This window comes from Cebus imitator, unplaced genomic scaffold, assembly GCF_001604975.1.
Source record: "Cebus imitator isolate Cc_AM_T3 unplaced genomic scaffold, Cebus_imitator-1.0 Scaffold113, whole genome shotgun sequence".
Lineage (NCBI taxonomy): Eukaryota > Metazoa > Chordata > Mammalia > Primates > Cebidae > Cebus > Cebus imitator.
In genome coordinates, this window is record NW_016107428.1 from 7,057,305 (window position 1) to 7,070,821 (window position 13,517).

The window sequence follows — 13,517 nt, forward strand, 5'->3', positions numbered from 1 at the left end:
GAATTTTATGAAATTATTTTACTGTGAGTATTAAGATGATTATTTGGTTTTTCTTCTATAGTCTGTTGATGTGGTGTATTATACTGATTGATGTTAAATGTTCAACAAGCTTTGCATTACTGGCATAAGCTTCACTTAGTCGTAATTTGTTATCTTTTTATATATTGCTGGGTTTGTTTTGCTAATATTTTGTGGAAGATTTTTGCATCTGTATTCATGAGCTTGAATTGATTTTAAGTTAATACCAGAAGGATTTTAACTTATAGTAAAGGAGAACTATATAATTTACAATAACCCTTTTGTTGAGGGCAACTAGAAAAACTCAAAAAATGGAAAAGGGTTATTTAAAAATAAAAAAATTTAGACCCACAAACCATACAGAGAAAAGGGTTCTTAGAAACATCATAGAGCTATCAGACTGACTGGTCAAATCTCCACATTTAGAGGCAAGGGAACATATGGAAGATATTGTCCATTTTACAGTTATGATTGTTATTTTAAAAATAAGATAATATTTTTTTGGATCTGGCATGAATGGTTTATTTTTTACTTTTGTTTCTCTAAAGGTAGACATAAACACATTAACCCAGAACCTGCAGACTCTTGAAGAAGAGAATAAGCAACTGGCAGATCAAATGGCTTCCCTAGAACTTCAGCAAGTCACTTCTGATTACCATGGGGTGGGTATAAAAAGGTCAGTCCAAATACCAATTAGTGACTAATGAGTTCAGAAACAGCAACAACCAGAAGTCAGAAGATGGGTTTTCTTTGTGTTTTCATAATTATTATAAATCTTGAATAATTCAGAACAAATATAGCAGAGATTCTTACAGTAGCCAAACAATAGTTAATTTGAGAAACCGTGAATTCAAGGCATTTATTAAACATTTGCCTTCACAAACCATCTATGTTACTGAAAAATACAAATATATACAACAATTTAAAATAGTTCCTCTTCCAAAAATTATGAGGAAAAACTTGTATTTTTTTTCTGATCAGACAATTCCTTCCATTAGGCAATCAGTAATAAGTCTGATTTCTGAAAGCTATTTGACAAGGTCAGTGCATTACAAATAAATGATACAGTTCTTAAAACATCTTCTCCAAGTAAAGGGGATTTAAAGGTATGGTCATTCTGTTAAGTAGCTAATAATTTTCTTGCGTGCTTTTGAATACATGAAAAAGTATTACTAAATGCTTTTAAGCATGCAAATAATCTTCAAAAATTCTTAGAAGACCCTGAGCTAAAGTCTTTCAAACCGTCATAAGCTGCTCATTACTTCAACTATGAAAAATTATACAAAGTCTAAATCTTCTTATATTGTCATGGGTTTCAAGCCAGATTTCCTACTTTTCAGTTTTGGCCATGACCTTGGGTGTGATCCTTAACCTCTCTGAGCCTCAGTTTCTTAATCTGTCAAAATGAGGACAATAATGCTATTATTGTGAGGATGTTTGAGCTTAAGTAAATTAATACATACAGTACATGTAGCAGATAGCTAATGTTTATTGAATTCTTAGTATCTGAACTGTCTCAGAGAAAAATAAGTGACTATTGGAATGACAGGATCCATTAGCTGTAAACCCTGGTACTATTTTAGAACAACCCCCTCTCTCTACAGAATTAAAGATTTAGCCATGTCCTTTGCTTGTTGGCTAGCCTAAGCTGAGTTCCTTTGGAAGACTACATTCTCAGTCTATTTTCTGAATCCATTGCTAGCGAGCAGGCCTAGCCTTACTTTATTAGTGACTTTGACAGATCTTGCCAGTGATTTAGTCAGTGTTGATTTTTGCCTGCCTACCTGTCTTGATTACGGGTTCCCAGTGATAACTCATAGACAACACAATTCTAGCTTGCAGTTCTCTCTCCCCCCAGAGGTATCTCTGACCACGCCTGCCTGGAAATGCTTCAATTGGCTATATGAGTTTGAGGAATGAACTAGAGATTTCAGGATTTGTTTTTGAATCTTAGCAATATCATTAAACCTATTGTCATTCAATGCTGGCAGTTTATTTTTGTTCTTTGACAGTTAAAACTTGAAATCCTTTATAAAGGGTACCTTCTGGTATAACCCCTCATTGATTTTTAGAAATACACATGTGTGTGTTTTCTGTGTAATGCCACAAACTTGAATTCAGATAGACTTGGTTTCAACCTCCATTTACTGTATGACCTGGGAAGGCTCTTAACCTCTCATGGCCTGCAATGCCAAGAGGATCTCTCCTAGTGTAGGTATCCCACAGTATACTCTGCACACCCATATATCAGAATAATTACTACATTGATTAGAAGTGGACCTATTTATGCATCTGTGTTCACTCTCTTCTAATACAAAACCAGCAGTTACTCATTTTTATCTTCCCTTGCCTAGCAGAATGCCTAATACATAATAGGTGCATTAAAAACATTGACTGACTAGAATACAAAGAGGGTCATGTCTGTTTTGCCAGGCAGTAAGGATTAATGTCATATTGCAATAATATTCTCTCTGCTTTTTCTTTTACATTTCCTAATTTTAGGTTTATTTTTTGCCATTTTAGCCTGTAGTGATAGTGCAGTTAATTCTGTTACTACTGACAGTCAGTCAGGGAACCACAGTGAGAAAAGATCCACATGTAGGAAGGTTTCCATGCCTGAGTTCAATTTGAATGATTATCCTCCCCACTTCTCTTTTGGGGTTTAAACATATATTTTTAAATTGTAGCACCAGAAAGAAATATAATTTCCTGTATAACTGGGACTTTAATGACTTGAAATTAAATAATGAACTGAAATGTATTATTTCTTAAAACCAGGATGACATTGTCATTGTACACTCATGCAGATGTCAAAGTTGATTTGATTTGCTGGGGCTCACGTCATACTCATACTGGTTGTTAAATATTTTGAATAAAAAATTCAAAATAATTAAAAACTTAAAAAATGTTTATAGTCTGCCTATAAAATAGGTTTACCAAGATGCCAGTATCCCACTGGTTTTGTGTATTCTTATAACAGCGTCAGCTAACTTGTACAGCTCATCTGGGTTTACAAAATGATTTTAGAAATAATTTTGTGGTTTACTTTTGATCTTTGGCAACCTACCTTTCATATCTTAAGATAATTCTCCCTATTTTTACTTCCTGTTTTTCCAAAGAGTGTTATCTGTGTGTTTCTGAGTTAAAATGGATATTCTAATGCTTGGCATTTTTCTCTGTATGATGTTTCTTAAGTGATTCCCCAGTTTCTGTTTTGCTATGTATATTAATAATGTTTATAGTATGTTACCAAGAGCATTTAAGCAAAGTTAATATTAGTTGAGTCTTTTATAACTCAGAACCTGAGATATTCACTCATTTAAGTGGTTTCTAATTTCTGGTCTCCTGTTGACTAAAGTACAGGGCCTATTTAAATCTGTAAACAGTAATTTAAGTAACTGCCTTAACATCCACTTTCCCTTAGCAACTGGGAACAATTTTTGTGTGTGTGTCATAATATTTAAATAAGTAAACCTTTGTCAAATATTACATTCTGATTTTGCTCAGACAATTTTTATTTAGTATATTAGCATTCTCTTTGATGGCAAAATGAGAAAATTATTATTTTAAAAGTATATTTAAAAGATTAAGAATTTCTTTATGCCTTTGTCTAAAAGAGGGAATTGTATTGATGGGAAAAAGTACCATTATTTTTAAAATTTTTGGTCAACTTTTATAGAAGACACATAATTTATTCCTTAATAAAACCTTCCTACATTTCAAGAAGATAGTTATTTTTTTAGTGTTTACTGTTCATTAGAACTCGCATATTTTAAGTTAACTCTAGTTCTTGGTTTTTCATATGTTCTACCTATGCTTTACAGCACACTGGGACATGTTAATTTGTAGAAGTTTGAATCAAATTTTAAATAATTAAGGTTTTATTGTTGTACCTTTGCTTTTGAGGTATTATTGACCATCCTTGCAAAATTTATTTTGCTGCTGAAGACTTGGTCAACATAATCCTACTCTACTTGTCTAAATGCTTTTTAAAATATATTTTCCTTTGCCTTAGGAGGAGCAGTACAGTTATTATCATTATTTTTTTTTTGAAACAGACCCTTGCTTTGTTGCCAGGGAGTGCAATGGTGCAATCTCGGCTCACTGCAACCTTTGTCTCTTGGGTTCAGGCTTTTCTCCTGCCTCAGTCTCCCGAGTAGCTGGGACTACAGGCATGCACCACCACGTCCAGCTAATTTTTGTATTTTTAGTAGAGATGGAATTTCCCCATGTTGGCCAGGATGGTCTTGATCTGTTTTCCAGTATAGTCTCGATCTCTTGACCTTGTGATCTGCCCGCTTCAGCCTCCCAAAGTGCTGGGATTACAGGCTTGAGCCACCGTGCCTGGGCCACGGTGATTTTTAAAACTTTTAAAAACTGAATTATGAATATTTTTAATAATGTATGAAATATTAATTCTGACAGGACAAATACTTGGTCATGATAGTTAATAATCCACCAAAGCCTAGTATTGGATATAAGTTTTTATATCAAAGGTGTATCATTTTAGGGTAGGTGGCATATAAGGGCTAATAATTCTTTTTGGCTTTTCCATAGATTTTTTACAAGTGTTGAATGTCAAAAATGCAAATTCTTCTAGCCAAGGCAACTGCTAAGGAGAAAACAGTGCGTCAGCCTACTGTGCCTTCTTTTTTTTCTTTTTTCTTCTTTAGAGATAGCGGTCTTGCTTGGTCTTCCAGGCTGGAGGGTAATGGCACCATCACAGCTCACTCTAGCCTCGACTTGCTGAGTTCAAGCAATTTTCCTACTTCAGCCTCTCAAGTAACTAGGACTAAAAGTGTGCACCACTATGCCCAGCTAATTTTTTAAATTTTTGTAGAGACAGGGTCTTGCTATGTTGACCATACTGGTCTTGAATTCCTGCCCTCAAGTGATCCTCCCACCTCAGCCACCTAAAGTGCTGGGATTACAGGTGTGAGCCACCATGCCCAGCTTAGTGTACCTTCTCATAGAAAATATTTTGAACAGAGGAAAATCTGAGTTACATATTATAGTAATCTAGTTTGGAATTTTTTTCTTTTATTTAGAAGCAGTCGTGTTGGGTTCACATACTTGAAATAAAGGATATTACAAAGTGGTGACTAAAGAATAGCTGTAATCATGTTGGAAATGATGAGGAATATCTCCTATGTAAATTGATGCATGGGTTTCATCTTTGTCAGCTTACCTAAAGTTGAACATAAAACAAAAGTCTAAAATTCTTTGGCTTAAAATGCCTAAAAGACATTCTGTTCTATTATTCACCAAATAAGCAAATATAAACCAGAAATAGTGAATAATGTCAATGTAAGATACTTGCCAACATTAATAAGACTTTGAACTTAATATTTACTGCAAATGATCCACAGTGCAGCTAGTTAGCTTATGAGTGATTAAGAGTTTGTGTCCTTAGTCACATTTGCTTGTGTGTCCTTTATCTCCACATTTGGTTTATGATAATTTTGACATATGGCTATTTGTCCTGTTATTAAGATATAATACTGGCATTGATTGTGGAGAGTGAAAATCTCCATGTTCAATCAGTTAATGATGTCCCTCATATAAAGAAAGTACCAATATGGCCCAAAGTTTAATCAAAAGAAAACTATATTTTGTACTTATTTTTTCTGATCTGAGAACAACAGCATATGAAAAAATAATTGTTGTTATTAAGGGCTGTTTAAATAATGAAAATATGTAATTTTGTGAAATATAGAATGTTTGCCCCAGATAATGCTGTGTTGAGTAGTTGATCAATGAGTTCGAGTCTCCAATAAACACTTATTTTGTTTTTGAGATTTTTCTGAACAGCTTTTTACCATGATAAGTGAGGTGCCTTCTGCTGTCAGTGGTTGTGGTCATTTGCAGCTGCTATTTTCATCAAGAACTGTGTAATGCTCTACAGACTACTTGCAGTCACTCATATAACCACACCACATCTGGGTTGGATCATAATTACAAAGGAATAACTGACATAACAAAAAAAGAGTTAATATACAAACCAACAAACCCTGGTACTCTTAAGGCTTCATGCTTTTATTAGCAGTCTGTACATGTTGCATATTAGCCATGTGATCAACTATGTTGGGAAAGATTAAAAGGCAGCAGTAGCAAATAAATAGGAATCTTGATCTTATGATGATAGAAACGGTAAGGATATAAATACTTGTTTAAAAATGAAAATGGTTATTCCTTTCTGTGCTTAGAGATTCTGATGCCTGTGTTTGCCTTATCAGCTTGTCCAACAGAAGGTGGAAAATGTCTTGGGAAAAATTACTGAAAGTAAAAATAAACTGGCCTATGAAAAGGGAAAACTCCAGGTATGAGATTTATTTTCTGATTTTTCTTGTCTGAATTTTAAGAATACCAATTGTCAGAAACAAGCAATGAGGAAAGGATTCCCTATTTAATAAATGGTGTTGGGAAAACTGGCAAGCTGTATACAGAAAACTGAAACAGGACCCCTTTCATGTACCTTATACAAAAATTAACTCATGATGGATTAAAGACTTAAATGTAAGACCTGAAACCATAAAAACCCTAGAAGAAAACCTAGGCAGTATCATTCAGGACATAGGCATGGGCAAAGGCTTTATGACTAAAATACCAAAAGCAATGGCAACAAAAGCCAAAGTTGACAAATGGGATCTAATTAAACTAAGGAGCTTCTGTACAGCAAAATAAAATATCATCAGAGTGAACAGGCAACCTACAGAATAGGGGAAAATTTGTGCAATCTATCCATCTGACAAAGGGCTAATATCCAGAATCTACATGGAACTTAAACAAATTTACAGGAAAAAAACAACCCCATCAAAAAGTTGGTGAATGGTATGAACAGACACTTCTCAAGATGACATTTATACAGCCAACAAACATATGAAATAAAGCTCATCATCACTGGTCATTAGAGAAATGCAAATCAAAACCACAATGAGATACCATCTCACGTTACTTAGAATGGTGATCATTAAAAAGCGAGGAAATGGTTCACGTGTTCAGTCTTCCTTGACTGACCTACCGCCCTCACTGCTGCACCATGTATACCCTGAAACAGGTGGTCAACTTCAGACCTGGTCCCACCAAACTACCACACTCAGTGTTAGAGATACAAAAGGAATTATTAGACTACAGAGGAGTTGGCATTAGTGTTCTTGAAATGAGTCACAGATCGTCAGATTTTGCCAAGATTATTAACAATACAGAGAATCTTTTGCAGGAATTGTTAGCCATTCCAGACAACTATAAAGTGATTTTTGTGCAAGGAGGTGGGTCCAGCCAGTTCAGTGCTGTCCCCTTAAACCTGACTGGCTTGGAAGCAGGAAGGTGTGCGGTCTGTGTGGTGACAGGAGCTTGGTCAGCTAAGGCCACAGAAGAAGCCAAGAAGTTTGGGACTATAAATATTGTTCACTCTAAACAAAAATTCCAGATCCAAGCACCTAGAACCTCACCCCGTATGCCTCCTACGTGTATTACTGTGCAAATGAGACAGTGCATGGTGTGGAGTTTGACTTTATACCTGATGTCGAGCAGTACTGGTTTGCGACATGTCCTCAAACTTACTGTCTAAGTCAGTGGATGTTTCCAAATTTGGTGTGATTTTTTTGTGGTGCCCAGAAGAATGTTGGCTCTGCTGGGGTCACCATGGTGATTGTCCATGATGACCTGCTGGGGTTTGCCCTCTGAGAGTGCCCCTTGGTCCTGGAATACAAAGTGCAGGCTAGAAACAGCTCCTTGTACAACACGCCTCCATATTTTTACTTCATGGGCTTTGTCCTGGAGTGGATTAAAAACAATGGAGGTGCCATGGCCATGGAGAAGCTTAGCTTCATCAAATCCTAAATGATATATGAGATTATTAATAATTCTCATGGATTCTGCGTATGTCCAGTGGAACCCCAAAATAGAAACAAGATGAATATTCCATTCCATATTGGCAATGCCAAAGGAGATGATGCTTTAGAAAAAGGATTTCTTGATAAAGCTCTTGAACTCAATATGTTGTCCTTAAAAGGACATAGGTCTGTGGGAGACATCTGGGCCTCTCTGTATAATGCTGTCACAATTGAATATGTTTAGAAGATGGCCGCCTTCATGAAAAATTTTTTGGGGATGTATCAGCTATAAACACATCCTAACCAGAATATACTCTGTTCTTGAACAACATACAAAGTTTAAAGTAACTTGCGGATGGCTAGAAAAAGTTGACAAACACAGTATTTTTCTCAAATGAACATGGTTATTATAGATTCTTCTTTTTTGGAAGAACAACAGCAAAACATCTACAGCTCTGCAAAGATGGTGGAACCTAATGTTCGCCTTAATTCTGACTTGAACTGGAAGCATTTTAAGAAATCTTCTCATTGCTTTTCTAACAAATTCCAGCTTATTTTTCCTTTGCTGCTACTTTTTCTAGTTAGATTTCAAACTTGCCTGTGGACTTAGTAATGCGAGTTGCAATTATTTCTGGAGTCATGGGAACACAGCATAGAGAGTAGGTGGGGTCCTCTAGGTGCTGAATGTAGACATCTGTGGGGTCTCCTGGGTTCAGCGGCTGTTGATTCAAGGTCAGTATTGACCATTGGGGGAGTGGTTTCAGAGTACCAGGCAAAGGGCAAACTGTAGATCCATCTTTATACTGTTATTACAAGAGAAGTGACATATTTTATATATGTTTATATTAGCAAGGTCTGTTTTTAATACTATATATTTCTATGCATTTATATTTCTAATAATAGAGTTATCACTGATACGTGTAGAGACTTTTAGAACTTATAAATCCTTGACCTTGTGCATTATAGCATTCCATTAGCAACAGTTGCACCAGCTCCCTAGTCTTCCCCTTCTTCTTTTTAAACTGTTTTATGAAAAAAAAGCGAGAAGTTCTTGATTCATTTTTACTGTTTTTTCCATAGGTAGAAGAGAAAGTTGATTGGTTGGTTGTTTTTTTAATTATGCCATTAAACTAAACATTTCTCTGCGTGCTTTGATTGCTCCCGGTGGTCCTCTGCATGGGCTCCCGCCCCCGCAGCGGTAGCGGCTCGAGAGAGCTGTCAAATGCACGTTCTCGGACCCCACCCGGACCCAGGGAATCCGATTCTCTAGGTGGACCCGCCCAGCTGTGCAGTGGTCCTCAAGATGATGGTGTTGTTTGCAAAGCTTGAGAACCACTCGGTTATGGAGCACTCAGAGGCTGCAGCCGGAGTCCAGCCCTTTGGGTTAAGCTTTGAGGGAGCCAGGGTTTCCTTTAGAAATTCATGCTGCATAAAGGGTAGAGTCCCCTTTCTCGTTTTTCGAGCTATTTTGGTTATAATTACTCAGGGCGCAGGGGCCACGGCTTGGCTTTGCTATTGTAGGTGATAACTTTGTCAATCTATAAGGACACGTGTACACAAATGTTCATTGCAGCACTGTTTACAATAGCAAAGACCTGGAACCAACCCAAATGCCCATCGATGATAGACTGGATAGGGAAAATGTGGCACATATACACCATGGAATATTATGCAGCCATCAAAAACGATGAGTTAGGGTCCTCTGTTAGGCACATGGATGAACCTGGAAACCATCATTCTCAGCAAACTGACAGAAGAGCAGAAGATCAAATACCACATGTTCTCACTCATAGGCGGGTGTTGAACAATGAGAACACATGGACACAGGGAGGGGAGCACTACACACTGGGGTCAGTTGGGGGGAAATAGGGGAGGGAGGGTGGGGGGTGGGAAGCTGGGGAGAGATAGCAAGGGGAGAAATGCCAGATGTAGGTGATGGGGAGGAAGGCAGCAAATCACACTGCCATGTGTGTTCCTATGCAACAATTTTGCATGTTCTTCACATGTACCCCAAAACCTAAAATGCAATAAAATAAATAAATGGGAAAAAAAAAAGTCAGGAAAAACAGATGCTGGGGAGGATGTGGAGAAATAGGAACCCTTTTACACTGTTGGTGGGAGGGTAAATTAGTTCAACCGTTGTGGAAGACAGTGTGGCGATTCCTCAAGGATTAGAACCAGAAATACCATTTGACCCAGCAATCCCATTACTTGGTACATACCCAAAGGATTGTAAGTCATTCTGCTATAAAGACACATGCACATGTATGTTTATTGCAGCACTATTCACAATAGCAAAGACTTGGAAGCAAACCAAATGCCCATCAGTGACAGACTAGATAAAGAAAATGTGGCACATATACACCATGGAATACTATGCAGCCATAAAAAGGATGAGTTTATGTCCTTTACAGGGACATGGATGAAGCTGGAAACCATCATTCTCAGCAGAGTAACACAGGAACAGAAAACCAAACACCACATGTTCTCACTCATAGTGGGAGTTGAACAATGAGAACACATGTACACAGGGAGGGGAACATCACACACCAGTGCCTGTTGGGGGTGGACGGCTAGGGGAGGGGATGGCATTAGGAGAAATACCTAATGTAGATGATGGGTTGATGGGTGCACCAAACCACCATGGCATTTGCATACCTGTGCCGTGGTATGTAACAAACCTGCACATTCTGCACATATACCCCAGAACTTAAAGTATAATTTAAAAAATACCAATTTTCAAATATTGCTAGATTTTAAGAATACCTAGCTCTGTCATGTACTAAGTCTATAGTGTCTGAACATCCCTAAGTTTGTGGCCTCATTAATCTCCAGGTGACTTATATTTACAAGCCTATAGTTGCTGAAACCTAAAATTATGAAGCCAAAACCTATTCTGTAATTGTTTGAAGCTTTATTATAATAATTTTGTGCATGGTCATTTGCTGAGAATGTAGAAAGCCTATAGCTCTTTTTGCTGAATTTTTATAACACATTTCTAAAAAGAAATAACCCTGGAAACAGAGGCAGTTGAATAGACTTGTTTATCCATGGAGACAGGGTTTCTGCCTGAGTTCACAAAAATATTATTCATCCATAAAATAGTTGTCAAAATAAAAATAGTGGACAAATAGCTTCATCTATTAATATTTTCCAGAGGTAGCGATGCATTTAGTATCTACACTTGTGTGACCATGGAAAGGTCTTAATGTTCTTGAGTTTCATCTTAATCATCTGTAAAATGAGGATAAGCACACCTCTCTTACCTACTTCTCATTGGGAAAAATAGGCTACATTACAGGCTGGGTGTATACATTTTTACAGGCATAAAATAACTTTCTCCTTTGTGAAATGAATGATCTCATAAAAGGCTGTGACCCATGACTTTAACCTTTTTTTTTAGCTTTCCCAAGAAAAATGAAGTGTATTATTAAATATATAAGACAAATCCCAGGCCCTCACGACAGACTTAAAGCCAAATTTTGACTGAGAATGGAATATATTTTATAATTTATGAATGGGTCCGATGTTATCTGTCTGACCTTTTAAACCTCAACTATGCAATCTTAGAAATTATCTAGATTGTATGTAATCATAAGGAACAATATGTGCCTTTTTGCTGTTCATATTCATATAATAAGAGTTTAAGATTTTTGATAGTCTTTGAAGAAATACTTTTTGAACTATTGTAAACTGTTGATTCATTGGTGCTTTTATGTCAGGTCTTGGGCTGCCACATTCCAAAAGCAGTGACTTCATGAGCTCTAGGAAAAATGCTCTTGGAGCACTTACAAGACAGTTTAAAGGAAGAGCTGTATACTAAACATTGTCAGAACAGTAGTCTGCTGTGTGTTCTCTCTCAACTGGATTAGAATGGATTAAAAATATACATAGGAATCGTATTTGGTAAAAGACTGCATTTTCAGAATCAACTTGTTAATGAGTGATGTAAATACTGGATTTCGTGTGTTAACTTAGACTGTATTGGAAACTGCTGCCTCATGTTCAAACATGGTTTGAACTTCCTTTTCAGTGCTGCACAGTATTCAATTATGTAAATATGCCACAATGTATTTACTCTTCTGTTGATGGATAATCAGCTAGTTTCTAATTGATTGCAAACAATAACAATAATGATCTGATGAATTTTGTACCTGTCTTCTTATACTCACATACTCTCAGTTAAATATAATTCTGAGGAGTAGAATTATTGGGTTTTAGGATGTGCATATCCTGAACTTCACTAAATTTTTTCACATTTCCCCTAAAAGTAGTTATGCTAGTTTTAAAATCAGTATATTTAAGAGGGTATATTAAATAGGTACATTAGAGTTACATGTGTTAACATGGATGAATCTCATAAAACAATACTATATACTGTTTAGGGATACATATAAAGTTACTTTTTAAAGAGTAGGGATGATAAATTCAGCATAATAGTTAACTCTAGGATAGAAAGAGGAGGTTTGGTTGGGGTAGGCCACACAGACGCTTTCAATTGTACCGGTAATGTTTTATTAAGTTCAGTGGTGGATAAATGGGATAGATGGTATATATGTCTGAAAGATTTCCAACACTTTTTAAGTTGTTTTTAAACATATGTCAGTTTGAGTTACTTGGCCTCACTCTAATCTACCATTGGCCCCATCACCTAACCAACAGGATTTCAACATTGTGTTAGCTGCCTGGCCCCAGTAAGCAATTGCATTTGTGACCTTAATTTAGAAGTTAGGTAGGGGCTTGGTATACTTTGGTTTTTCAGTTAATTTCTTGTTGAACTATAACATATATCTGAAAAGTACACAGGGCACAGCCTCATGAATTTTTATAAAGTAAATGTAGCTATGTGATCAGCACTCAGATCAAGAAGCAGAACATCCCCAACACCCAGCACCTTCTTCCAGTAACTGTCACCCACAAGGCCTATTAACCATCCTGACTTCTAACACATTCAAATTTTAACAGTTGCTGAAAATGTCCAGTAGCTGCAGTGAAATAGATGTTTTACCTCTACAGATAGGAAACAAGATACTGAGAGATGGAATTAAATAAAAAAAATTTGAATGAAAATTTTCCTGATTTAGGGGTAGGTTCAGTAATGCTAATTGTTGTATGTGAGGGGGTTGGGGATAAAAGGAAGCAAATATGGAAAAACACATAATTTGGAGATTTATGAGTATATATTAAATGTTTTTGTCCTCCAAAATGATAATTTTCTTTAAAGAGAGACATGTGAGTAGTCATCTTTGTGAATTAGTTTTAAAATATAATTCAACATATAAGAATTCCATTTATTCAACTTTTGTAATTCTGCGTCAGTGAAATACAAGACTCTATGCCTGTTCCCCCGGCTCCCCCCTCCATTCTTCTGGTCTGATATGTCTGCTTCTTGCATTGACAGTTCTAATTATACATACTCAAAAGGATTTTGAATGCCAGGTACCACGATTCAAATATATTAGCCACAAATTTCTGAATTATGTTAGCCACAAAATCTCAGTTATATTCATGTGTCATGTCCATTTGGAGGTCTGTAAGCACTAGAAACCAAATGAATTACCTCAGTGCAATTAAATGGCTACAGTGTCTAAATCATTTTTTGCATGATTAAACTTAGGATTGTTTTTTGCAAGTTTTTTTTTTTGTTTGTTTTTTTTTTTTTTT

At 36.3% G+C, this 13,517-nt stretch overlaps 1 protein-coding gene and 1 pseudogene across 2 annotated transcripts in view; both read left to right on the forward strand.

The window, feature by feature from the left end:
• CCDC150 (coiled-coil domain containing 150) overlaps positions 1–13,517 on the forward strand; it is an 81,980-nt gene that overhangs the window by 45,860 nt on the left and 22,603 nt on the right. Inside the window, exons 13-14 of the mRNA XM_037742091.1 lie at positions 567–680; positions 6,255–6,338. Of these exons, the coding sequence (XP_037598019.1) occupies positions 567–680; positions 6,255–6,338 (198 nt within the window). The remainder of the gene's footprint in view (positions 1–566; positions 681–6,254; positions 6,339–13,517) is intronic.
• On the forward strand, positions 7,019–8,989 carry LOC108311333 (annotated as a pseudogene). The gene has a single exon (XR_001828135.2). The product of XR_001828135.2 is annotated as a phosphoserine aminotransferase-like (transcript).